General features: G+C 38.8%; 1 protein-coding gene across 15 annotated transcripts in view; it reads right to left on the bottom strand.

Annotated features, from left to right (window-relative positions):
• The window catches only part of LOC133846056 (protein sickie), a 210023-nt gene that overhangs the window by 20575 nt on the left and 164938 nt on the right, over positions 1-24510 (bottom strand). For 8 of the 15 annotated variants that reach the window (XM_062280807.1, XM_062280848.1, XM_062280864.1 and 5 more), the window contains 6 exons: positions 22670-23283; positions 21783-21927; positions 21415-21717; positions 21260-21286; positions 17496-17890; positions 17283-17434 (listed from right to left, as the gene is read on the bottom strand). In XM_062280807.1, coding sequence (XP_062136791.1) covers positions 17283-17434; positions 17496-17890; positions 21260-21286; positions 21415-21717; positions 21783-21927; positions 22670-23283 — 1636 coding nt within the window. Of the gene's footprint in view, positions 1-9224; positions 9637-17282; positions 17435-17495; positions 17891-21259; positions 21287-21414; positions 21718-21782; positions 21928-22669; positions 23284-24510 lie in introns of those variants that run through there. The other 7 variants (XM_062280823.1, XM_062280787.1, XM_062280815.1 and 4 more) reach the window with 3 other exon arrangements.

Here is a 24510-nt window from a genome sequence, read left to right as displayed (position 1 = left end):
TTCGACAACAAAATCGAACCCAAGGTCCGACAGACTGCGACTGCGACTTCGACATTTTGAAGTTGAATTTTTGCATTTTATGTGCCGCAGTAGGCGTCTAATTGTTTTGCATTTTATTGCATTGGAATGTCTATTGTGATCTCAAAATGGTGGCAAATGTCAAATGTGCACACAATTTAACAATTGAACGCGCCAAGGTGTTTCTAACTGCTTGCCAGGCGCTGTTCCCAGCAGCTTTCACTAACGACTCGCACAGTTTGACAGTCACTGTTGTGTAGTTTTTGGAACGGGGTATTAGAGACTGGCCCACAGGCTTATCGCTGTGACGTCTGTCTAGGTTTTTTTTTCTTCAGCTGCTTTTTCCTGTGGGCTGCTGCTGCTGCAGAGGGTCGCTCCAGTCTAGACGACGTGGCTGCTTATCAATCGAGTCAAATCTCACAAGGAAATTGCCATAATTTTCAACGAAAAAAAGCAGCGAACAAAAACTAAAATAAAATAAAATAGTAGAAAAAATAAAAAAAACTAAAAGTCAGCCAACGCACAAGATGACAAACAAAGAGAGCGAGAGACGCACATTTGATTAATGCTTTAAGGAAATGAAATGAATTATGGATTCGAACGATTAAAGCGCGAAATACTTAAGACCCACAGAGAGCATCAAGTCAAAGTCATCAGCATCAGCATCAGTGGAGACAACATGTGTTCACAACTCAAAATGGGGAAACTACTAGAGCTGAGTGTTACGAATATTCGCTTGTCTCATGTGTTGATCAGCTTCACACACTGTAAGTAAGTAGCTGCCACTTTTTATTCGTAATCCCAGACTGTCAAACTGTTGACAAAAATGCGCAATAAACAAGCAAAAAACAAATTTATTGTTCGCAACTGTGTCAGCTTCCAGTGAAAAAAATAAAATAAATATGTATAAACAAAAGCCAAATAAAATATAAATACAGCAAAAAAAAAATGGAATTCTAAATATTCAATGTCAAAACTGGTTGAAAAATAAGGCAGACAAAACAAAAAAATACGCAAACTAATCAAAGTGAAGCTGTCAACTGCATTGCTAAGTAGCTTCGTGTCACTCATTCAAGTCAAAGGCGCCGTTCGTGGGGTCGCCAAGGGGTTGACGGCGCTTGAGGGGCGGTGAGCTGGCACACACCCTCAAGGTCTGCTTAACTGTTAACTTTTGCGGGACTTACGAAATGTTCTTTTGGCATTTTCATTCTTGAAATAATAACAGAAACATTTCTGATGTGAGCTTTAATCCTAGGCTTAATTATTTTAACACAAATGCGCAAGCTTTGTGCCAAGGTGAGAATTACAATCTTTAAGATTAATAGCAAATTAAGTAGTATAAAAATAGATAAGAATTATTGTCGAACTTTTGTATTGAGTTATCGTCGCAAGTGTTAAATAATAATTAAGACAAAGCGTGTTGAAAATATTTTCAGAATGTAAAAGGGTTTTAAAATTATCTAAAATTCTACACCAAACAATATTTGATACATTTTGTTTATTGTTACAAATGCTAAAATTCAAGTTATGACATATTGGTGTTAATTAATTCTTATGCGGTCAAGCAGCAACTTCAAGTAGCGTCAAGGTCAGCTGAAGTTGATTGTTAGATTGATAAAATATATAAAGTTGGTCAACATGAGATTGCAGTTCTCGACTTAATTTCAGGCTATTTCATTCGACAATAATATTAGAGAATCAACAAGGTTTCCCAATGGTTCTTCAAAGTTTCGTTTTGAACGTTGTAATCACACTTAACTCTTATGAAGTCATTGGTACCCAAAGCATTTGACAGCTAAAAAAAAACAAACACTTGTAAATGCCACAACAACACGCAAGTTGAGAGTGTGTATTGTGAGTGTGTCTGGTTTTTAGTCATTAGAGGCGTCGCTGTTGTAGTTGTAGGCTTTTAATTGGGTCGAGTTGTTGTTTCAATTTGGATGCGGACAATTTTTTGGCCCCGTTTGTGGCTGCTGCTGCTGCTGCTGGAGACTGTTTTTGGAGAAGTGCTCCCTCAGTCGCTCACTTGAAGCTAATGTTCATATAATTATTGAGGTGTGTTCAGATATACTTCTCTATATACTTATTTATTCGTATCTATAGCGAACATGACATCAGAGCCAAAAAAAATATATTATATTCGTAGTAACAATAAACATTTCGTGCATGTCGTCAGAAGTGTTTTTATCGTTTATTTATAGTTGTATACAATTTTTGGGCTTTAAGGAAAACAAATTTGATTTTCGGTGAGTTCCGCACAACTATTTGGGCTTATCAGAGAACGTTAATCGCTCGTAGAATGTATAATTTAATGCATGTATATTTATTAATATATGCAAAAAGGCAATACGAAAATGTAAACCAAAAGGGCGCGCCAAGCATTTTAGCGACCCAAAGAAAAACAAAAACAATATTTATATATAAAAGATTTTTTATCGCTATTCGAACTGCATTAATTGGGCACGAAACCTGCTGTGTGAGAAGTCGAGTCTTTTCAGTTTTGTTTTCCTCTCGTTTTTCTGTGAATTTAGCGGGTGGACGTCGAACCACAGTTGAGCTCAACCAGTTTTGAGAAGCGGATCGAGCTTAAGATTGAAGGCTGGGCACTTCCTCAAGTGGCCGACGAAGAACAACGAGGAACAACGCACTTGACATATGCGCTCGGAGAATTATAAACAATTGAGTCTAATTTAAGTTTAGAGCTAGCTTGCTGTAATAACAACATTAGCTCATGTAACTTGAGCCAAAGAGATTGTGAATATGTGACTTGGGGGAGGACGTAATTTTAAACTCGCAAACTACTTTTAAGTGTAGTTTTCCTAGTACGTCAGCATCGTTGGAAGCGGGGATTGTCCATTACGTATATGGCATACAAGTTTATACTATACTTATTGTATGTATATAGCTCACTTTAATGCATTTAATTAAAGGCCAACCCATTGTGCAAGATGCTTGCATGCAATTCAATTGCGTCTGCTGTAAATGTATCTTAAGGATTGCAAATGGGGGTAATAAAATATGTTATACTGAAATATTAGCTGCACGAGGTCTCGACATCTACAAATAGCTTAAAGAGCTTCTAATTTAAGCGATCGTCTGGAGAATAAATGTTGTTGTGTAACGCAGCAAAATAAAACGAAATATCAGATGAAATATTAGATGTGTCTAGAGACGTGTGGGAATTAATGCAATTTTCAAAAATATTTGACTCTATGCAAATGATATTGGTAAACCATATTTAAACACAGGTTTTTTGACCTAATGCAATCTGAAAATCAGTAGACATATTAATAGCCATCGAGCCGCTTTCAAGATCAACTCTTCAGGCGTCAAGATAGATGCTTGATTAACTGTAGCGAGATACTAAAATACATGAGAAATGGAGTTCAGAGGAAGCAAATCAGACGAGGTGCAAGTTATCAGCACATACATCAATCTGTCAGACACTGTTAATCGTGTAGAAAGCATCTATCGAGTGCCAAAAAGAAACAAGAAAAAGAATTAAGCTTCGCTTTCGTTTGGGGCATAAACATAAATTTGCATATCGCATGTCGAGTTGCTACTGGTCAAACTTTTGAGTAAGACAAAAGCCAATGCAAGAAATCTAATCAAATCGACACGAATCCAAAACGGAATCAAATCAAATCGTATTGAATCGCAGTCTGTATACAAATCACGTCAACAAACAATTTATCAATGAGTCTGGGATTGAGTTTAAGTTTCAGTCTCAGTCTCAGTGTGAAGGTGCAACCCGGGGGCAGACAACAGACAGTTGCGTAGCTTGAATACTTATTGTAAGATAATGAATACAACTCGACATTGATGTGCTTGCATGGCTGATAAGTCGAGTCAGTCTCAGTGAAGTCACATATGATAAAAGAACGTAGTTTGCTTGCGGGTTCCACTCGAGTTGCGGTAATTACAACTCCCCAGCCAGACACCCGCATCTCCCTTCCCCCTTCGTCAATTGTGCGTCCACTTGATGGAGAACACAAACAACGAAATTCAAAATTATTATATGTATCCAAATATATTGTATGCTAGTTGCACAGACACACACACACAGATGATGATGATTCGTTGTTGGCCTGACAACAGCCCCATTGCCCATTGACCGAGCGTCTGACAAACTCTCAACGGGCTGTCAGGCAACAATCACTCGTATCTTGTGCATGTTGCATGCAACATTGCCCTGCCACCGCTCCTCTCTCTCTCTCTCGCTCCCGCTCTCGCCACGCTTCTGTTGATTATGCTGATGAATTTTTGGGTCGCTCTTCGTCTGTCTGTCTGTCATTCCACTCGTTGTATTATCAGCAGCCCCATCTTGCAACGTGGGCAATAATAATAATGAAAAACTTTTTTTTCTCCTTTTCTCCTTCAATTTTTTCCTCTTTTTTTTATGTTTTTCTCATTTTTTTTCGGGTATGCATTTCGGGTAAGTGCTTAGCCTGGCCATGGGGTTAAGGGGTCGGACTCTGTTTATGTTTCTTTAACATGCGCGCGTTGCATTGGACGGTGGCACTAATAGCAAGACAATAACAATAACAGCGACGACATCAACAAAACAACAGACAGGCAAAGGCAAAAGCAGCCGGCAGCTGGTGCCAGGATTAAGGTGACAACAAGAGACGGCATTGCAAACAGCATTGAACGCGTTTATAGCGAATTTTCAGACAGAAGAAAAGAATTTCAAAGGATGACCTCAATTAGAAAAGTGACATAATAATGATAATTTAAATAGCTGTACAGCAAAAGAATTTACTTTAATTAGTAATATGTTTATAAATCAAAATACTCAACTTCAGAAACCGAAATGAATATTCCAAAATAATTTGACAACAATTTTAGCTCTAAACTTCAGAATTATCCTTATCAATTTCAATCAACTCATTGGGTACTACTCGTATAAGTGTGATATAAAATAGTGGAGTATATTCAAAGAAAATATGAATTTCACAAAATTAACTATGTGCTTTACATAGGATATAAAATATAATACTAAACTCAACATAAGATACTTTTTTCTCACGAAAGTCATCATCAATAATTTGCTAACGCCAAGACGAATGAATTTAAGTTAGAAGATTGTTGATCAATTTCCCAAGTGCACGCCTCAGACATAATGTCGTGAATTAATCAACGACAAACTCGAGCATCAGAAGAAGCAGATAAAGAGGCTCGAGCAGATAATGTGGCATAATAATAATTAAATTTTTGTGGCGTCTTCTAGAGAAACTGAACCACTAAATGGAAGACGCGTAGATAAGAGAGCGAAAAGGGCTCTGCGGCTGCGACTCCGAACCAACGATTCCTAGAACTGCGGCTCAGCTCACGATGAAATGAGGTTCCATTTAAGTGGCAACTCCTCTTGGTCTCGGTGTCTTGTCAAACTGCACGAATAGTGATTAGAATAACGAGAGAAAGAGAGCAGAGCTGTAATCAGAGTCTAACAAGAACTTGCAACACTATCACAAATATTAGTTGCAGCTGATTAATGATTCCCATTGCTGGGCGCAACCTTTTGAGGCATCTGCAATCAGCTCCGTCAACTGAAGTCTCGACACAGGCCGAGCCCTTTTTTAAAAGGTGCGACTCGATCGCATTCTTAGGCCACGATAAAGATGACAAAGCCGCAGATAATGACTGTTTATTGAGTGCCAAAGTGCAGCGACGGCTGCAACATGCTACCGCTGTGGCAGCTGAGAGCTGTGGCAGATGGCAACATGTTGCATGCTCGCTGCGCACAGAGACCAATTAGTCAACCTTACAAGGTGCAAGCTAGACACAAATGCTAACCTTGAGTTGCCCATACGGCTAATTAATATAATGCAATGCAACAAGGGAGCAACTCAAACGGGTTGCAACTTTAATGCAATTATTTTATCTGTCTTTTTCTCTTGAGAAGACGTCTCCTGGGTCGTATTATTAACTAGGCCGGTAATTAAGATATTATTTAAAGTAGTCCGTAAATTATTCTTTTTCTGTAAGTCATTAAGTTGCCGTGTGCGAATGAGCGTTTCTTCATTTTAAAATTATATCAATTATTATTTAATTAAACTCATACTTATTTGCATATTTCTTATTTCTTTCTAAACTATGTTACAATCATAGCCTGCCCATCCTTTCAGAATTATTTGATTATTATTAATTGGTAAATTCATTTATTCACTTTCTGTTAGCAAAGAAAGTCAACGAACTGTCTTGTTACACATTCGTTTGTTCTTTTCAAAATGATATCAATTATTACTTAATTAAAGTCATAATTATTTCCATATTTCTTTCTTTCTTCTTCCACAACTTTACCCATGCTTAGCGCCGTTTTTCCCACATCAATTGGTTCTCTTTTATGATTTTCTTTTCTTTCTCTTAACCAATTTCCTGCTGCTAATTAACATTTTGTGTACCCAAAAAAAAATATATGTTATTCGCCTGGCTGTCGCCGCCTTTCCGTCAATTAAACACACAATCCAAGACAACACTCAGACAGTTTCCCAAGCTGCGCGACGACAACCCTTTTGCATAACAGGTAGACGACAACCCTAAGCACGCCAGCCATGCGCCTTAGTTGTTGTCAATTTTTACGGGTCATTAGCCTTGGGTAGAACAGTAGCTGAGAGCTCGGGTCTGGGATCGAATATCGAATGGGTCGCTCTTTTTATTTGGGAAAACAATGAAGAGTCATAAAATTGTGCCTATTAATTAAGCAAGCGCCGTGTCGCTTCGTGTAGTATTTAGTGCTCTTTATTTTCAGCTATTTTTTTTTTGTGGAAAAGATGTGTGTTGAAGGTGTTGGGTAGACGCTGCTCTCATGTTGGCACCGATGTTGGGACTGCACAAATATTTACATGGCATTTACATGGCGGACAAACACTGGAAATGCAAAACACTCAGTTTAGCCTATTTTCCCTTTTAATACTATCGAAAGCAGCAAGAAAGACTTACAGGGTATATCTTTGTCTGCTTTGCTATCCGCTGGTCTATTTACTTTATCTCTGTAGCCTGTACCAATGGCAAACAAAATGCCAGCAAACACAAGCTGACAGAGTCGGAGCAATGACACAGTCGAGAAAGTCAATCAATGGAAATTGTTTTGGAAAAAAATTCAAGCAAAAATAAAGGAGAAAAAAAACTGCGGCTCGCTTTAAAGGAAGCAAAAATCTGAAGTGCAATTGATTTAAATGTCAGTTTGTTTACAACCAACTATAAAGTGCCGAGATTTTGGGATGTGGATGCGAATGTAAAGGTCTATAAGGAAATCGAGTCGAAACGCAGCGTTTTAACACGCCTTATAAATGGAGAAAATGGATTACGTCGGCAGTTCAAACGAAATACAAATCATAAGAAAATCTTTGCAAAAACTTCAAAGTTAACGCCTGCATATATTAAAAATACATATTCATTTTGCGCTGGCAAATGACAATTTTCATTAGCTGCGCCTGCAAATTTTCCATGCTGCGAAAAGCGAAAATCAATCTTCATCGGGTCTTGCGCCACACACGCATACACACACACACTCACACACATACATTATCGCGACTGCGGCATAATTAATTGCAATATTTTGTCAATTAAAATACTTGAGTTAAAGCGCCGTTGCTCACGTTGAACTGTGCAGTTCAAACACATTATTATAAGCCGAAGACAACGGCGCAAAAAATGCTCATAAATTTTGATTTTTTTTGAGCGGAGGGAGAGCGGGGAAGAGTGTCCCCTCTTGGCTGCTGGAATTCCCGAGGCGCCAAACTCTAATAAGAATTTATTACAAAATGAAGGAAAAAAAAGAGAGAAGTTGAGCCACAGGATGCGAGGGTGACGCTGAGAACTTCCAAAATTTCATTTAATTGATCGCACGCAACACACGCAAAGTCGCGAGATGAATTGAAGTGAAGCGGTTCCGGGGAGGGTGACACTACTAATGCCACCTCCGTTAGACAGAAGAGGAACTCTCTCACACATACACAGCTGCCACATGTGAGTGTCCGGATGAGGGTGACAGCGAGGGTGCCGGGGAATTTTGTTTTGGATTGAATGCTGTGAATGCTGCCAACATTGCCATGTGTACAGTCGAGACCTAATTTGATTATTTTTTCTTCTGTATTTTTTTTTCGGGATTTGTTTCTGTTTGCTTGTGATATATTGGCATGTCACGGGCTTTGCGCTGCCATTAGCGAAAAAATAACGCAAAGATACAAAACACAACAAAATGGCAAATGCAGCCGAACACAAATGGGATCTACGAGTTCAGGTATCCATCAAGCAACTAAACAAACTCCACAAACAAAGTAGAACTTTTCGTTTTGGACATGCGAGAGGAAAGTACATTATACAACTTTACATTGTTGCGAGTATAATGCAGTAGACAGAAATATAATAAAGATACAATACAAGATAGAGGATGACAGCGAACATAATTATAACAGAAGGTAGAGCAAAGATATTATCTTTATTACTCGACTGAAGTTCATTCCATTTCTAGTCGAGTACTAAGTTCTTAGATCCCCGTTTTAAGCCTCAGCCACTGGCTCGATTTTATATATTGATGCAATGAATTCTGAACAATTCACGTAGCTCATTTCGACATGCACCATTAAACAATTTGGCATTGTTTTTACCAGACTCCCTCTCTGATTGTCTGCTTAATTTGTTGCTGTTTGATGAGAAACAATAACTGCGTTTTAGTATGACAATAAGCAAGTCTCGTTTCGGTTTCAGTTTCGGTTTCCCTCAACTCGACTCATATGGTCGCTGATGTTGCAGATTTTCCTCTATATACATTTTGTTTTCGTATTGTTGTCTGCTGATTGTGCAACTTTAGTCGAGTCACTGTCGAGAGACACTCCTGATATTGGGTGATATTGTAGATAGGGTTTTTAACTACTAACTGTTGGCAATGAGCACGCTTTGGGGTTTTTTTGGGCGGGACAATGTAGGGTTTTTTATCGTTATGATTGGATCACTCTTTGGCTGGCACACTTTGTTTTTGTTTGTTTTCAGCTTCCGCATCACAAATGTTGCTGCAACATTGTGTTTGTTTATTTGCTTAAATTTCTTTATCATTTTATCTTGCGGCTAATTTAAACAGTTGTATGCAATTTCATTTGTTATCTTTTTGTGTCACTCAAACTCAACACCAAACAGATAATTTGTTTGGCTTTTGTATTTAATTTTGTTTCACTTTGCGCTGCTTTGCTAGTTTGTTAACTGACCAGCTGAACTTTACTCTGCTTGAAGAACTCGTAGAACTCAGCGACCGGTTTGCCATTTAATATGTATTTATTTCGCTTTAATTTTGTTGCTATTTTTTGTATTCCTTTTCTTTTTTGTGTTTCGCTTATCGCACGTTTATAGGCCCTAGGCTTATATTTGTATTTATTTATAGATTTTAAAGCTTTTCAGCACACAACAAAAATATGCTCAATGAACCTTTCTTTAAATCACAATTCACGCAACACTTCGCTTTACACACACACTCCAGTAATCAGTTAAACAAATAAACAACAAACACGATCACGTAGCCTGAGCGCTTCTCACGTTTAACGTACTGCAAGATACTCGGCGCACTCAAGAAACAGATACTAAACACAAAAACGACGACGCGCAGCACGTCCGCTTTCCTAAGCAGTTCGCGTTATACTAACAACATGTTGTCAAAGATCAGTTGAGAGCACGAGAGCACAAAATCGCCTCGTCGAGAGAGCGCTGAGCGCGACTTTAGTTGCGTGCAGTGAGAGCGAGCGAGCGAGACTGCGAGTTGTTGGCGATCAACAACATGTATAGTACTTTAGCAACATGTTGCTGCCCACGAAAAATGTTGACTGCCTAGCCGATTGTCAAATGTTGCCAAACGCTGTGCGTACGTTGCGATGTCTGCCGCATCGAATGCGGAACTGAATATGACACACTCGACTCCCAAATCCTTTGGCAGCCAAACACATCAAGCGTCCTGCTGCGCCGCAGCAGCATCTGCGGTCGGCGTCACCGTCGACGTCAGCAGCGGCGGCTCGGCGGCGGCGACAAAACAAATAACAGCATCAAAACGGCAAAAACAGTAATCGAGGAGGGTGGTGCGGAGAGAGGGGAATAAAAATTGAAACAAAATTGTGCAGACTCATGTGACAGCAAGGATACGCTATAATTGTGCAAATTATTTAAATTATACAGCAAATATGAGAGCACACACAAAAGATGTTATACAAAGGCAATGGGATTTGTCCTTCATTTTTATGAGAATATCAACGATTGTAGTACTCCAACATATAATGTAGTATACTCTAACGAAGATACATTCAGAAAGTTTTTTAGAATAGGTCACACTCCTTTTTTTTTGATTGGAAAATAAAAATATCAAAACTTCTATGGTTTTGATGTTATTTTTCTAAATATTTAATGTTTAATTTCAATAGTTGAATCGGACAATGGATTAATAGATTAAAATTTCCATGTATATAATAATAAAATAATAAAAATAATAAGATCAAATACAACATTTCTTAAAATTTAAAATAATTTAATAACCTTCAAAAAAGAACTAGACTCTTCTTCTTCATAATGTATAGTTTATCTCATTGGAATCGCATAACCCAATGCCCCACAGGGCATCACAAGGGTTGTCTAGCTCAGTCTGCGAGGACAGTGTTGCCACAGGAGCCACGCCGCAGACATCAGACTGGGGCGAGCAGCTGGCGCCAAAGCGGCGGCTCTGTCGACGTCGCTGTCGCCGTTGCCGTCGCCGTTGCCGGCGTCATCACCGTTGCCGTTGCCAGCGTCGTCTGCCCCATCGACTTGCTTTTTATTTAGATGTTGGCAAAACTATTCAGCGTAGAGAAAAAATTACAGACGCAGCTTCCTGTGTGTGTAAAGGACGAAAATGAAGTTGCGCAGTAAAGAGCTAGCGGAGGGGGCGAAGATGTGAAAAAATTGTGCAAATTTGTGTTTTGTAGTTAGTCGAAGCACCCCAGGATAGAGTATAGCGGGTATTGGGCGCTGCAGTCACACACTTTATGTGCTGGCGTCATTTATTTTTAGCGCGAGACGCTGCGGCGCCAAAGCCAGCGACAACAAAGTCCAAACCGAAAAAACGCGATTAAGGGGCAAAAGAAAAGGGGAGACTCGCCACTAGACATTGCATGGATTCAAGGGGGACGAGGGGTGTGGGGAAAGTGCGGCATAATAAAGTTGTAAAAACTTTCGGGGTTTGTTTAACGAGTCTGATTGCTGGCATAGCGAATGGAAGAGGGAGTTCAAAAATGATTGATTATGTCAAATTGAGACGCCATTGGCCATTGGCTTTATGGAAATCGAAGGGGCAGGAGTAGGGGGAATCGGGGACCTCAACTTGGCCTCGACATTTGCCAAGGCAAGCAAAGCAGTTGGCAGCCAAAAAAATTTATGAGCATATGTACGAGTATTTTTTACATTTACTCGACTCCGACTTATGGCTTTGCCATTTTTGCCAACTCATGTGAAATGCGTGGGGAGCGTTTGGGATTGGGGACCCTGAGAGCGCACTCAGAGTGGAGCTCTGGAAGTCATTGACTGGCATAAGTCGAGCGTTTTAGTGGTCTTATTGGCATGGATATCCACGATGATTATATATGGGTTATTAGCAAGGGAAGCAATTGATTTCTGTTGCCACAAATCCATGAAGGATTATGACAAGAGAATTAAGATTTAGAAATTCAAGTCTGAGAAAACTGTTTTATTAGCACGTTCTTTAATATTTGAAATCATAAAAAGCAATTGATTTCTGTTGCAAAAAAAAATAGCTTTAAGTCCGAAATGTCAACATAAAATTCGTCTTGTTATACTTTCCAAAAAATAATCCAACGATTAAGTAATTGAAAACCACAAAGATTCAAAATGGTTGAGTAAAAATTCCTCTGGTAATCTTAGAAAATTATTGTACATACCAATTCTTAAATAAATGCAATAGAGAGAGCACAAAAAACCACTTACCTAGAAATAGAAAAGAAACAAGCAAATAGTTAATATTAATAATATTAATAAAGACAATAGCACAGTTGAAGCGCCACAAAAAGGCTTAACAAATTTATAGTTTATCCGCCCCATTTAAAGCATAGCAACAATTGTTCAACTGTCACTTGAGTGCTCTGGCAATTTCAGCAGTTTGCACATTTAAAGTCCATTTAAACTATTTGTACAGCAAAGAATTTAACGACGAGTCTCCAGAACACATTCGCATTCTTCTATGTTTGAATCTTGCCTCACTCGGCTCCTCCTCAACAAGCTTCAAGTGGCACAAATATTGACAAGCGAGTTGTCTTTAATCCCAAATCAATTAAAGCGAAGAACTTAAAACGTTTTTTGTTATCTCACTTCTGTAACCCGCTGCCCCTTTATCACCCACTCTACCCCGTGCCCCATTTTCCCCCTTGCCTCTTCTTGGTAATGTTTGCGAATCATCTGCTTTTGCTCAGTGGATTTGACGCTTGTGGCGATCTTCTTATAAATAGTTATGATTATTATGCTTGGAGGGGGGATAAGGTGGTATCTCTATCACGCTTCTAATGCTCTTATGTGTGTCTGTTTTTGTTTGTGTGTGTGACCATCGGTCAGCTGGGTCAATTTGGAGTGCGTGATAAATGGGCGCGTTGCGTGGCTCGAGACTTGCCACAGTGTTTGTGCTGTGCCTTGAATTGTGGTTGGGCCTCGCCTCTGGGGTTGTCTAGTGGTGCCTCGTGCTCTGTTGTTGTTGTTTTTGTTGTTGTGGTGTTGCCGCTGTTGTTATTATTGCTGTGCTTTAATATTTATGGTCAGTGATAAGATTGCCCAATTGAGGTCTCTGTATTCGCTGTTGTTGCCAGAGAGGCAAAAGCTGTTTAAAGTTGATGTAGGTTGGAAGTTTCATAAGCTTCTTTATGTTTCTGATTTTTATTTTCTTTTGCCCTCTTCGTTTTAGCAAGAGAGTGCATTAGCGGCTGCCATAAAGCTTAGCCTGATAGGTGGCTGGAAATATGGACACATAGAGAGATAGAGAGAGAGAAAGAGAAGTGGAGGGAAAGAGAGATAGTGAAATGTTGTTGTTGTCAAGAGTTTTGGCATAACTTGAAAGTTAAGCAAAATGTGAAGTAGGGATAAGATGGCTAAGAAAACTATCTTAAAGTTCAGAGCTTCAAAAGCTTTGTTTCGAGGTAGTTCATACGGATTAAAAGAGAAGAAAACAACAGGCTTTGAAAGAAGTTGTGAGTTTACTCTAATTAAAATGAGAATGTAATAAGAAAGAATTAAAGCATAAGAGCCGTTGTTCTTTAGTATTGCAATATAAAGAGTCTCTGCTTAAGTGTCTTTCAAAATAAAAGCCAATGCAAGATATATTTTATAAATATATCTGTTGTATATGTTATATGGCATTGTCTCTATTAAAACTATTAAAACTTGTTTAAATTTGGTCAGATTTAAAGAAGCTTTTTCCTCAATTCTTCAACAGTCATAATAAATGGTGCTACAATTTACAATTTACCAAAATTTATGTGCGCAATTTAAATGGGAAAATTTCAATGAACGTGTTATCTTGTTGTCATTCGTCTTCAGCGAAAAAGTTGTGTTCAACTCGTCTCTGCATTTTTATTATTGTTAGTACATTTCCCTCAACACACATTGCAAACAATTCGAAAAGTTTAAGAACTGCATCTGGCAGTCAGGGAACACAATTCGAAAAACTCAACTAACATAAATGGCAGCGAGGGGATTGGGGATTGGAAATGGAAGAAATGGGGGAAATTATTCGTATGGGGTTTGAGGACTGTGCCTCACTTTTGCTGCTTTTGTGCGACCGCAAAGTGAAATTGCTCGACGTCTGTCAATAAAAAAGCCAATAGCAAATAATATGCCGCAAAACTGCTGACAAAGCGACGAGATGGGGCAAGCGGGGGCAGAGCAAGAGATGCATAGAGATAGATGCCACGGATTGGCATTTATGATGTTATTACTCATAGCTGAAATTAATTAAGCGCCAGACTCAATCCACTCTCTCAGGCTCAGCTTGGGCCGGAAGGCCAAATTGGCGGCAAAAATGGAAAATGGCAAATGGTGAGGGAAAGCGTCGAATGGGCAATTAAAAAACTTTTCAAATACAAACATAAAGTGGGCGCGGCTCTGCCACTGAACACAATCATTTTTCTCCGGCATTGTCTCTCTTCAAGAATCGTTTTGTTTGCAAAAGTTGAAATTGTGCAACATTTAAAGTTGCTGGAGAGTTAACGGCTGCAATTGGCCAAGTTTATGACGTTCGTTTGCCACGCCCAGCTATCAAAGCGATGGCTTAATTAAATAGCTCAAAACATAGTTGCTGTTATCATTTTTATTGTTGTGAAAATTAAACGCAAACTTTTTTATTTGTGATGATAATTTGAGAACTCGCAGATAGACAATAAAGTGGTTTGAAAGCAAAATGTACGAAATGAATATTAGTATTCTGAACAAGTTTTAATGTTTATTTCATAAAAAGGCTCAAGCTACTTTCTCTATAATTATGTAAAACGATTTAAATTTTAAAATTTCTTCATTTATACTTTTAAAATAAAATGTAATTAAGTGTTGGTCCAATTATTTGTAAATATATATTATTTAGTGTTCTTAATTGTTAATAGAAATAGCAAATTAACGTAATGTTTCTTTCATATTTATTGGATGCTTTCATTGAATTAGAAATTATTATTTTTCTTTAACGTTTAGATCATCTGCTTGGCTGGCTCTTCTAAAGACATTCATTATTTTAATCTGCATTTGTAATAAAGAAATACTAGTCTAAGAACCCATTCAATTTAATCCCGAATCATTTTTATCGTTATTAATTTCTTTAATGACTTTCCTAAAGCAGACTTCACTTAGGGTCACCTGCTCGACTGGCTCGACTAATGATCGCAATTTATAAACTTTCTAAGACTTCAGTGTAATTGTAGAACATGTAACTGCAGTTTGAGGCCACCAGAGACGACCCATTTGCAGCTACCTACATGAATTCCAAGCAAAGACATCTTTCTGTAGTGGCCGTAATGACCCCGCCCACTTCACACACACATACGTACTCCCCCTCCCAGTTTCCTTGAGGAACCAAAACGGGAACTCACTCAATGCCATAATAATAATAATAATGGCAGCGAATGCGAATGCTGCCAGACATAACTTCATTGCAATTATTCTTGTTCTCGTATTTCAGACTTTTGTCTAAGACAAGACGCATTGCATTGCACTTTTATGGCAGCTGCTTAGCGAGTGACAGAGTGAGGGCTAGAGAGAAAGAGGTAGAGGGAGGTAGAGAAAGAGAGGGCCAGTGGAGTTGCCACAGCAAAGTTTATTATTATTGTTCGTCTGGTTGAAATGACATTTTTCACGCTTGACTCGCTGCGGAAATTGGTAAAAGTTGTTACAAACTTTCGAGCTGTTTAAAGCTCACTTAAAACCATTTGATGATGGCCAAGATGGAGACGAGGGTTAACTCATCGAATCCATCAAATGGCAATTTACACGTACGCCTTGACCTTGAGTTGAGACAGATTTATGGTTGTCTGGCGAAATGTTTAATAGTATACGTTTAGTATACATATATATATATATGTTTTTGTATGTCTGTCTGCCTGGCCTCGATAAATTTCGAGAAAAGTGTTGTGTATGTGTGGGAGGTGGGGAAGCCATAAAATATTTTATAGCATTACAAGACGTTAAATAAAAAAGAGAAAGAAAGAAGAAATCCGAAGAAATAAGAAATTGCTGCTGTCTGGTTGCTCAGAATTTAAAGTTTATTTTATACACTCGTGCGTCTCCATATGATGAACATTGTTGACGAGTTATTTGATAGATATGCACAGAGGCAACAATAAAATCAACTTGCGCTCACATGCAGACAATTTTCTGCATGGAACAAGCTCCTCCAAGCGCCGCCTGAAAGTAAGCAAAACTTTTGACTCCGGTTTGGAGTACATCTGTCTCGACTGCCACGGAAGTTTATCAGACTTTTGCGTGACTTTTGTTGACAACTTGAGCTCCAAAGAATAGTTGAGAGGAGCGGCGAGGAAATACTTATGACTGAAGGCAACTTAGCGTAAAAGTTGCTCACAGCTTTGACAAAAATGCGACATGACTGGGAGCCCGATAAGCGAGAGAACTCAACGAATTCCAGAACACGACGACGGTGACGCCGACAGTTACAGCATCCGATAAGGTAAATAACTCAGTGGTTATCGAAGGGGGAAGCGAGGAAATGTTGGACTTGGAGTTATGCTGCAGCAATTTAAAGCTTTACAGCAGCCGCAACATTGTTACCGGGCTATTTCCTTGTATTTTTACGTTGGCAATTGCATTCTTGAGCAGCGTGCCCCAAAAGTAGTCAATGGAATTGCGCAAAATGCTGCGACAGCTGCCCCAGAGTGTTGCAGCCTTTTTTGCGGCAGCAACTAAATGATTCCCCTGGCAGTTGGCCAAACTTTCTTGCCCTGATGTTTAAATGTGTTATAAACCTTGTTGAGAGACAAGTTCGTTTAAGTTACGCAAATTTCACGGCATAAATCAGGTATATCTTTTAGTTATGCATCTGAATTATGCATTTCATTAAGAGAGGATCCATAAATCAGATTTAATCGTCAAGTTATGTAAAGGTTCAAAGGTAAAATTGTTGCTTGTAAGGTGTATTCTTGAGATATGCTGTTAAGAAACATATATTTGAGCTATGCAAGTGATTTTGCAATAATTTATTCAAAATATCTAATTTTGAATTAAATTTTACATAATAAATGAGAATGATTTAGATATATTCATTTCAGCTATGCGAAAATGCTATCATCAAGTCATGTAGAATACATTTCAAGAAAGTTGAGCGTTGCCAAATTATAATTTTATTTATTTAGTGCATTATTATTATAAAATCTTATAATTCATTCAATTTTAAAGTATTGCTAAAATCACTTTAGTTTAGTTTTCATTTTTAGAGCACAACAAAAAGATATTTGCATTTAAAATGGAAATATAATTTTTTCTTTTGATAATATGTATATCTCTAAGCAAAGCTGAGTAGCTGTAAAGAACTTTTCTATTATTTAGCTGTCAATACATCTTCTTAAGATGTTATTTTCCATTGTTAAACCTTATTCCCACAAGCAAAGTAGCAAACATAGTGAGTAACTCTTGCATCTACAATGCGCCAGACTTATCAATAGATTACAACAGAGTTGCCTGACTGAATGCACTCAAATGGCATGCAGTGCTCGGAAATTTGACAGCAATTGTGAGTTATGCGGATGAGTACTTACATTTGTTGACAGCTGGCTGCTCAGGCTGAGCACCTGTTCACGGGCATCCTGCAATTCTCGCTTCAGTCTGCGTATCTCATGCGCCTGTCGCTCCTCCGCCGAACCGTACAACGAGCTGCCACCCGACAGCAGCGATGCAGCACTGCCATGTACTGAAAAGTGGAAAATATGTTAGAGAAGACAACGCATTTAATTCAGCTATCTATGACTCACCTTCGTCATTCTTCTTGGGATATGTTAGACGATGCGAGGCGGTAATGCTGTTGTTGCCACCTCCGCCAGCGCCTCCATGAGCTGCTGCCAATGCGGCTGCCGCAGCCACTGTGCCGTGTGTGGGCGATAATGCCGAGGCAGCAGCTGCTCCGAAAGGTCCGCGATTGAGGGGCGTGGGCGATGTGGGCTGACTCCAGGCCACGGCAGACACATTGCCAGCCACATTACCCTGAGCCTGAGCCTGGGCAGCTTGAGCTTGAGCCTGAGCAACAGCGGCTGCCATTTGGGCGCTGAGCACACCATTTGTGCCCACGGGCAGACAGTAATATGGCTCGATTTCCACATCGCCGCCACGGCTCAGCATCGAGGGATACATTTTCTCTGATTTGGTGGATCTGTGAGTGATTGAAGCGAAACGAAAAATGTCAGCAAATGTGATCAGGTTTATGTGTCGCAATTCGCCATTATGATTGTGCATAAATAAGAAAACTTTATTGAACTTAAATTACATGTTTAAAAGGTGATTTAAATGAATGAGTGCTGAGTATGAATATTCCCCTTTTTACATATACATAATTGATATGAATCCAGTAATATATTTATTAAATTCAGATAACGCAACTGAAAAACATATTTCACAAGCTAACTCCTTCTTAACAATTAAATGAATGTAAAGAAATTGTAAATGTAATGATTAAAATCGCATTTAAAAGTGGTTAATGCACGTGAAATGCCCTTAATGAAAATATGCTTTTATCCGCGTAAAGCAGCAATAAATTAATTGATTGGCATTTGCGTATTAATTATGCAACTCGTGAATAATTGCAATGCATTCCGAGTGACCGCAAGTTGCCCCAATTGTTGTCACAATTCAGCGCCTTAATATGCTCTGTGTCCACTGTGCAACTAAGGATTACAATTTGCCACATGGCTTAATTGCAGTTGTTGTTGTGTGTGGTGAGGTAGCTGGTGTGTGGTTTGGTGTTTGGCTGGTGTCATGCGATGTGGTGTGAGCCATTTGCCAGACACTTGCAAATTTCCGTTGTGGTTGTGCAGTTTATTAGGCCAATCTGCATGCGAATGTCGTATGTGTTGCATACTTTCGGGCGTCGCTTCAAATTTCCGTTTAATTTTGTCAGCGACTGCGTTGCCAATTTGACAAGAGTTTCCCTTCCCTCTCTATGTCTAGCCCTGTGTGTGTGTGTGGGTAGTGCTGATAACAAATTGGTGTGGGGAAGTTGTGCATTCTCATGCCAAATCCCTCGACAAATTGTCATAAAATGTGATGCCTTCAAAAGCTTAGCAAATGACCACAGAGACAACGAAGCAGATTGACAGAGAGAGAGAGAGTGGGAAGGAGGGATAAAGGATAGTATGCCTGGTGGCTGGACAAATCTGTGCTCAGTTCTAGTTTGCTGCTCACTCTGTTGCCTGATAACTGACATTAATGGCATTTCGCATGCAAATCTAATATTACGTATACGTCATGTGTGTGTACAACGCCTTTTCGTCTACACAAGTTTTCCATGTTTGCATTTGTGGTCCGCCTGCCTGCCTGTCTGTTTGTCTGTCTTACTGTGTATGTTAGTTACGGTTTTTGGTACGCTTCAGGGCGTTTACTTTACGCTCTGGGGCATTTGGCACAACAACTCGCTGTGTACTGCGTGTGTGTGCTCTGCTGTTCTGGTGTAAAATTTGATAACAAGCCACCGAAACTGGTTACTCTGGTGCTGCCACATGCCACACGCTGCTTCCTTTTGCATAATTGATGCATTGAAAGCAAGAGTGCGACCCAAGACAGCCAGAGCATATTAGTTTGGCCAGCACACAGGAGCGGTTCACGCCTTACGAGAGGAAAGAGGAGAGCGCATAAATTCTTACCTATCAGTGTAAGCTGTCTTTGAAATGACATGAATTATCATACTACAACAGTCTACAATTACTTTGTGTAGAGCATTAATTCAACATTAAATGTGGAAGATGCTTTTAGCCCAGTTTCAAACAAATGACCAACCATTAAGCTCTGTGAATGTTACTTCATTTTATATGAAAACCATTCTCTAGAGATCTCGAATTCATTTGTGTACATTGCACTTTAATTAAAAGATTTTCTAAGTATTCAATTTGACTTTTCGCAAAATCAAGTTCTATTTTATTATTGATTTGATTAAATATTTATATTCTGTACTTTTTGTGGAGCACATTTTGTTAACATTGCTGTAAAAATGGAGTTTTTGCTCTTCTTTATATTTTTTTTTGGCCAGTCTCCATTTGACTTTCATAATTTATTGCGCCATCTATAAAACTCCTCGCAAAAAATCCGTTTACAGTTTTGTCGAACTTTCTGTTCAGTCTGAACTTTATTTGTGTATTTTTTGTTGTCTTTGCTTCTTTCAGTTTTTTGGTTTTTATCACCATTTTTTGCTGGTAAAATTTTTTAATGAAGCACTTGAGAGTCTACATGGTTGCCAACTGCTGACGTGGCTGGAATGCAATGTACAAACAACACAAGTAAAACTTTCGTCTCAGCTGAGCCCCATCGTCGAGTCAAAGGTTCACAAACCTATTGACATGTCAAATAATAATCTGGCCGCCCCCTCAGTGGCTCTCCCCACTCCCGCACTGACATTTCTGAGGCCCCTGAGCTGTTATTTACACTTATGCGATTCTCCCTTCTGTTTTTCGTTTTCCATTTCGTGTTCATTCCTTGTGTTTTTCGTTTTGTTTTTTTCTTTTTTTTGCACATTTTGCTGTTTTACACAACTTTCACATTGTCTGTTTTGGAGCCCACGCCCCACATTGGAAAAGTTCCCCTTTAACAATTTGGGCGTGTCGCCGGAAAACTAAAGCTTATTTTGGTATTTTTTCTGTGGCTTTTACTGAAACTTTAAAATATGCACGGGTCTTGGATAAAACTGGCAAGCATATGGCGACCTCCACGACCATAAAAACTAAACTATTACAAATTGTTTGCATACTTTTAGTCGCGCAAGTGAAAAACAAGCTCATTACCCATGTGCATACATACATACATAAATAAGTTTGTATTTGGCGGCAAAACGTTACCATGCAAAAAGGTCAAATGGAATCTGTTCAGCTATGCAAAAAATGGTTGTTTTCTACCCTTAACAGCGATATTAGTTGTGGTGCTATCTGATTTTGAGTTTAATGGAAAATAACAGAATTATGGGCAAAGTTCTTGACATATTTAGAACAGAAATGTTTGAGAAACATAAATTTTAATATGGGAGGAATTTAAAGGACAAAATTAGTAAAAATATTAACATATTGATATTCCCGGTTTTTTAAAATACTTGGGCCTGCAGGAAAAATACTATATGAAACTTTCATTAATCACAGTTTCGTAAATAAATGAACACAGAAATACAAAGGTTGTGTTAAGCGGAACTAAGACTTCTAATGTCCCTTATTTTTAAAATAAATGTAAACTAAGGATAATAGCATCTGAAAGCCAGACAGATGTCTGCTACACACACACACAATTACAGAAACCCTCACGGCGACACACATCAAGATGAAGGTGGAGCATTTTGACGACGCTGCAAAAGCAGTATGCAACACGTAAATGTAAATTGCAAGAGGCAAACACTTTGCGTGAGCGACAAGCGCCAAGCGCCAAAGTGGCAAGTGATTGTTTTCGAGTGCTACGTTACGTTAATAATGGGCGTGGCATGCAACTTAAACGCGTAACTGAAAAAGCGTGTGTGTACGACAAAACATAGCAATGTGTGAGGCAAAGTCACCTTGGATATGTCCGTTCTTTCAAGTAGCTTTTAAGGATAAACGCAAGACGAGAGAGTTGTGAAAGTTAGGATAGAAACAGAGAAACAGAGAGAGAGAAAGAGAGAGGGCTTATGCATGCGCTTCATATTCGTTGAGCGCAGCAATCGAGACTCACCTGATGCTGTTGCTGCGATTCATGCGAGGACTTTGCACATACGGCGATTCATTGCCCTGCACAGGCATTTGACCCGCGCCGCCAGTTGAGCGATTGTGCAGCATCTTGTGACCGTGGCGAGTCATCGCAGGCGAACCAATCTGCATCTGATCTATGGCATCGCCATCCGATAGTCGACTGCCAGCTGTATTGCTGTGCTTGAGCCACATGGCGTATGAGCTATATTCTGGCTTGACCTCTGCGTAAGTCTGTGTATCCGATAGCGAGCCATCGTGACGTGTCACACCCCCTCGTGTCGTTATTCTAGGGTATAAATAAAAACAGTTTTATATCTCAATGGGATTTGTCTGCAAATTTAACTGTCTCACCTGTGCTGAAACACATGCATGTCGCTTCCAGGCTTGGGCAAACTGTGGGAGCCAGTTGCCAATCTCTCCCTGATGGACTGACTGAGCTGAGTCGCTGTTGGGCCTGTCAGCGAAAAACTGCGATGCTGCGTGTTCGGTGGCATTTCTACGAAAAAAATAGAACAGATTTAATTGATATTCAAATAACACAATATCCAAAATAGTTTATTTAATATTTGCAGTAGTTATTATGCCTATAGATTGTTTTATATCATTTATTTAATAAATTTCAAAGTTTAAGTAGACATTTTTAACTCTATTTGAAATGTTTTTGTGACATATATACAGCAAACTTTTTTAAATTTGTTCATGGATTAAATGAAATCAGTATTGCAACTGAAAATGTTGATCTTTAAAAAAATGAAAAGCATTGTTTTCAACATAATAAAAGTCTACGTAATTCAGAGCATTTTTTAATGTGTTTGGTATGCAAATTTTTATATGCTCTTTCATATACATTATTATGTATTAAAAGAATTTCACCATTTGTAATATTAATATTATATTTAAGTTTGGACGTTATTTTTTTTTTCGTTCGGCATTTCGTCGGAATTTCTTAAAACTTGTTTAATATTTGGAATTTACTAGTAAATGTTTGCTTTAATTAAAATATGTTTTGCTTAAAAATATATATTGCTGTATTAATAACATATTTACATAATCTTCTCAAAATATATATTTTTTAAAATGAAAAATTTTGGTTTTAAGTAATTATTAATTTTGAAATTGCGTAAACTTTTTAATTAATTTCTTAACTTGTGGATATTTTTTTTTGTTATATATTACAAAATTCTATCCAAAGTTTCATCCTTATAGCCTTGTTAGTTATATCACTAAAGTCAACTTACTGTTCATATCGTTGGGCAACGTTTGAGTGCCGCCGGTGACCTTACGACCGCTGGCGGTGCGCGGCACTGCCGAAACGTGAGCGGTGCGTCCACAGGGCAAGCCATTAACTGCACCTGCACCATGAGCACCATGAGCACCGGCGGCCATCAGCATGGCGATGTTCTGTTGTTCCGCCGTGGACGCAATGCTGCCATTGGCACGTTTCACATAACCGAAACTGGGTGGAACTCCCTTGGTGCGTGACGAGGCCGATGGCGAGCCTTGTTTCGAGGAGTTGCCACTGCCTCCGTTGCTGCCTCCGCCACCGCCAGAGTTGCCACCTCCCATGCTGCGACGCGATGGTGATGATTTCTCCGATTTATCCACCTTGTGGCCATTAAGGGGTTCCGGCATTTTGCTCCAATTATCGCGACCATTTCGTGAGCCAGGCCTATGATGTGGACTGCCATCCATTTTGTGGTTGTTGTTGTTGTTATTATTATTGTTGTTGTTGTTGATGTTGTTGCTCGTTGAGCAGCCGCTGCCGCTGCCACTGGAACTGGCCTGACTCGCAGCCGAGCTGCCGTTAGCAGCGGTTCCAATGCTATCAAGTGATCCGCGACTGCTGCGAATACTGCAAACGAAAGAAAGAAGAACCAACATTAGGTATACACATAAATATACTATTCAACAAATTTGATTTCTAGCAAAAATTATTGTTATTTATGAGTAATATGTTGCTTAAGCCACAATTTTTAAAATAAGGAAATTTAATGTTTAATGAAATATTATGAAAATAAAATAAATTTCAATTATAGAAGATGATGTTAAACATATTTATTGCATTGTATTTATTTTTCATTATATCCAACTAAATTTGATAAAAATTTCAAATAGAACAGAATATATTTATATTTATTATATTGTGTTAAGCTTTCATTGTCTATTTTGTTCTTCAATATTTAATTCTGATATTTCTATTTATGAAATTGATTGCCCAAATGAACTGTAGTGCATATGAATCATATAAATCAAATGGAAAATTTTAACTCGTAACTCTTTATTTGCACACAATTTAAATAAATTTCGCTTAACAAAAAGTTTGTTTTTCGCTTGAGAAAATATTGCCTTTGGCACTCAATTTGCACACACTGCGAAAAACCGCGTCGGCATTATGTAAATCATATTTTTCTTTTGCGTAAAAAGTTCAACAACTTTTAAGACAAATTGTTTATGGGCCAATGGAATACGAAAAGAAAGGCGAAAAGAATGTAAACAGCAAAACAATGATGATGCATTGCTTTCAGACGTTCGCCTTGGTCAGTGGGAAGCTAATTACGAGCACAACAACAGCAACAACAACAGCGATGGTAATAACAGTAATAGTAACTGGAGTTTGCTGCGATATTGGCATATTGCGCATACGCCACGTGCGACTGTGCTTAATTTTTATTTGGCGTTAATTGCATGGATAATTTATGCAAGTCCAACGTTGTTACTGCTATTATTCTGGACGTTAATGTAGTGCAGGCAAATGGCAGCAAATGTTATATAATTTATTTGGCAGCTGGTTCACACTCAAAGGCAGCCAAGTGTAAAGCGAAGCGTTAGACTCGAGGCTCAACTTTAACAATTGACAATTGGCAAAGCAATTGAGAAGAAGAGAGGGAAAGAAGATTCGACAAACTGCACAAACTTGACAGGTCCCTAACAATGGAAGAGCCCCCAACTGATAGACTTTAGACGATGCGCAAATAACGCTGTAAAGTGCGATTACAATTGAAGCTCGCAGCACAAAAGCGACGACAAAGCGCATTGACAGACTGTGTCCAAGTGCTTGTGTAGGATGCGACGCTGAAGG

The sequence above is a fragment of the Drosophila sulfurigaster genome, chromosome 2L, assembly GCF_023558435.1.
Source record: "Drosophila sulfurigaster albostrigata strain 15112-1811.04 chromosome 2L, ASM2355843v2, whole genome shotgun sequence".
NCBI classification, from domain to species: Eukaryota; Metazoa; Arthropoda; class Insecta; order Diptera; family Drosophilidae; genus Drosophila; species Drosophila sulfurigaster.
The sequence above is the reverse complement of the archived record's forward strand: the minus strand, read 5'-3'. Positions and strand labels throughout refer to the sequence as shown.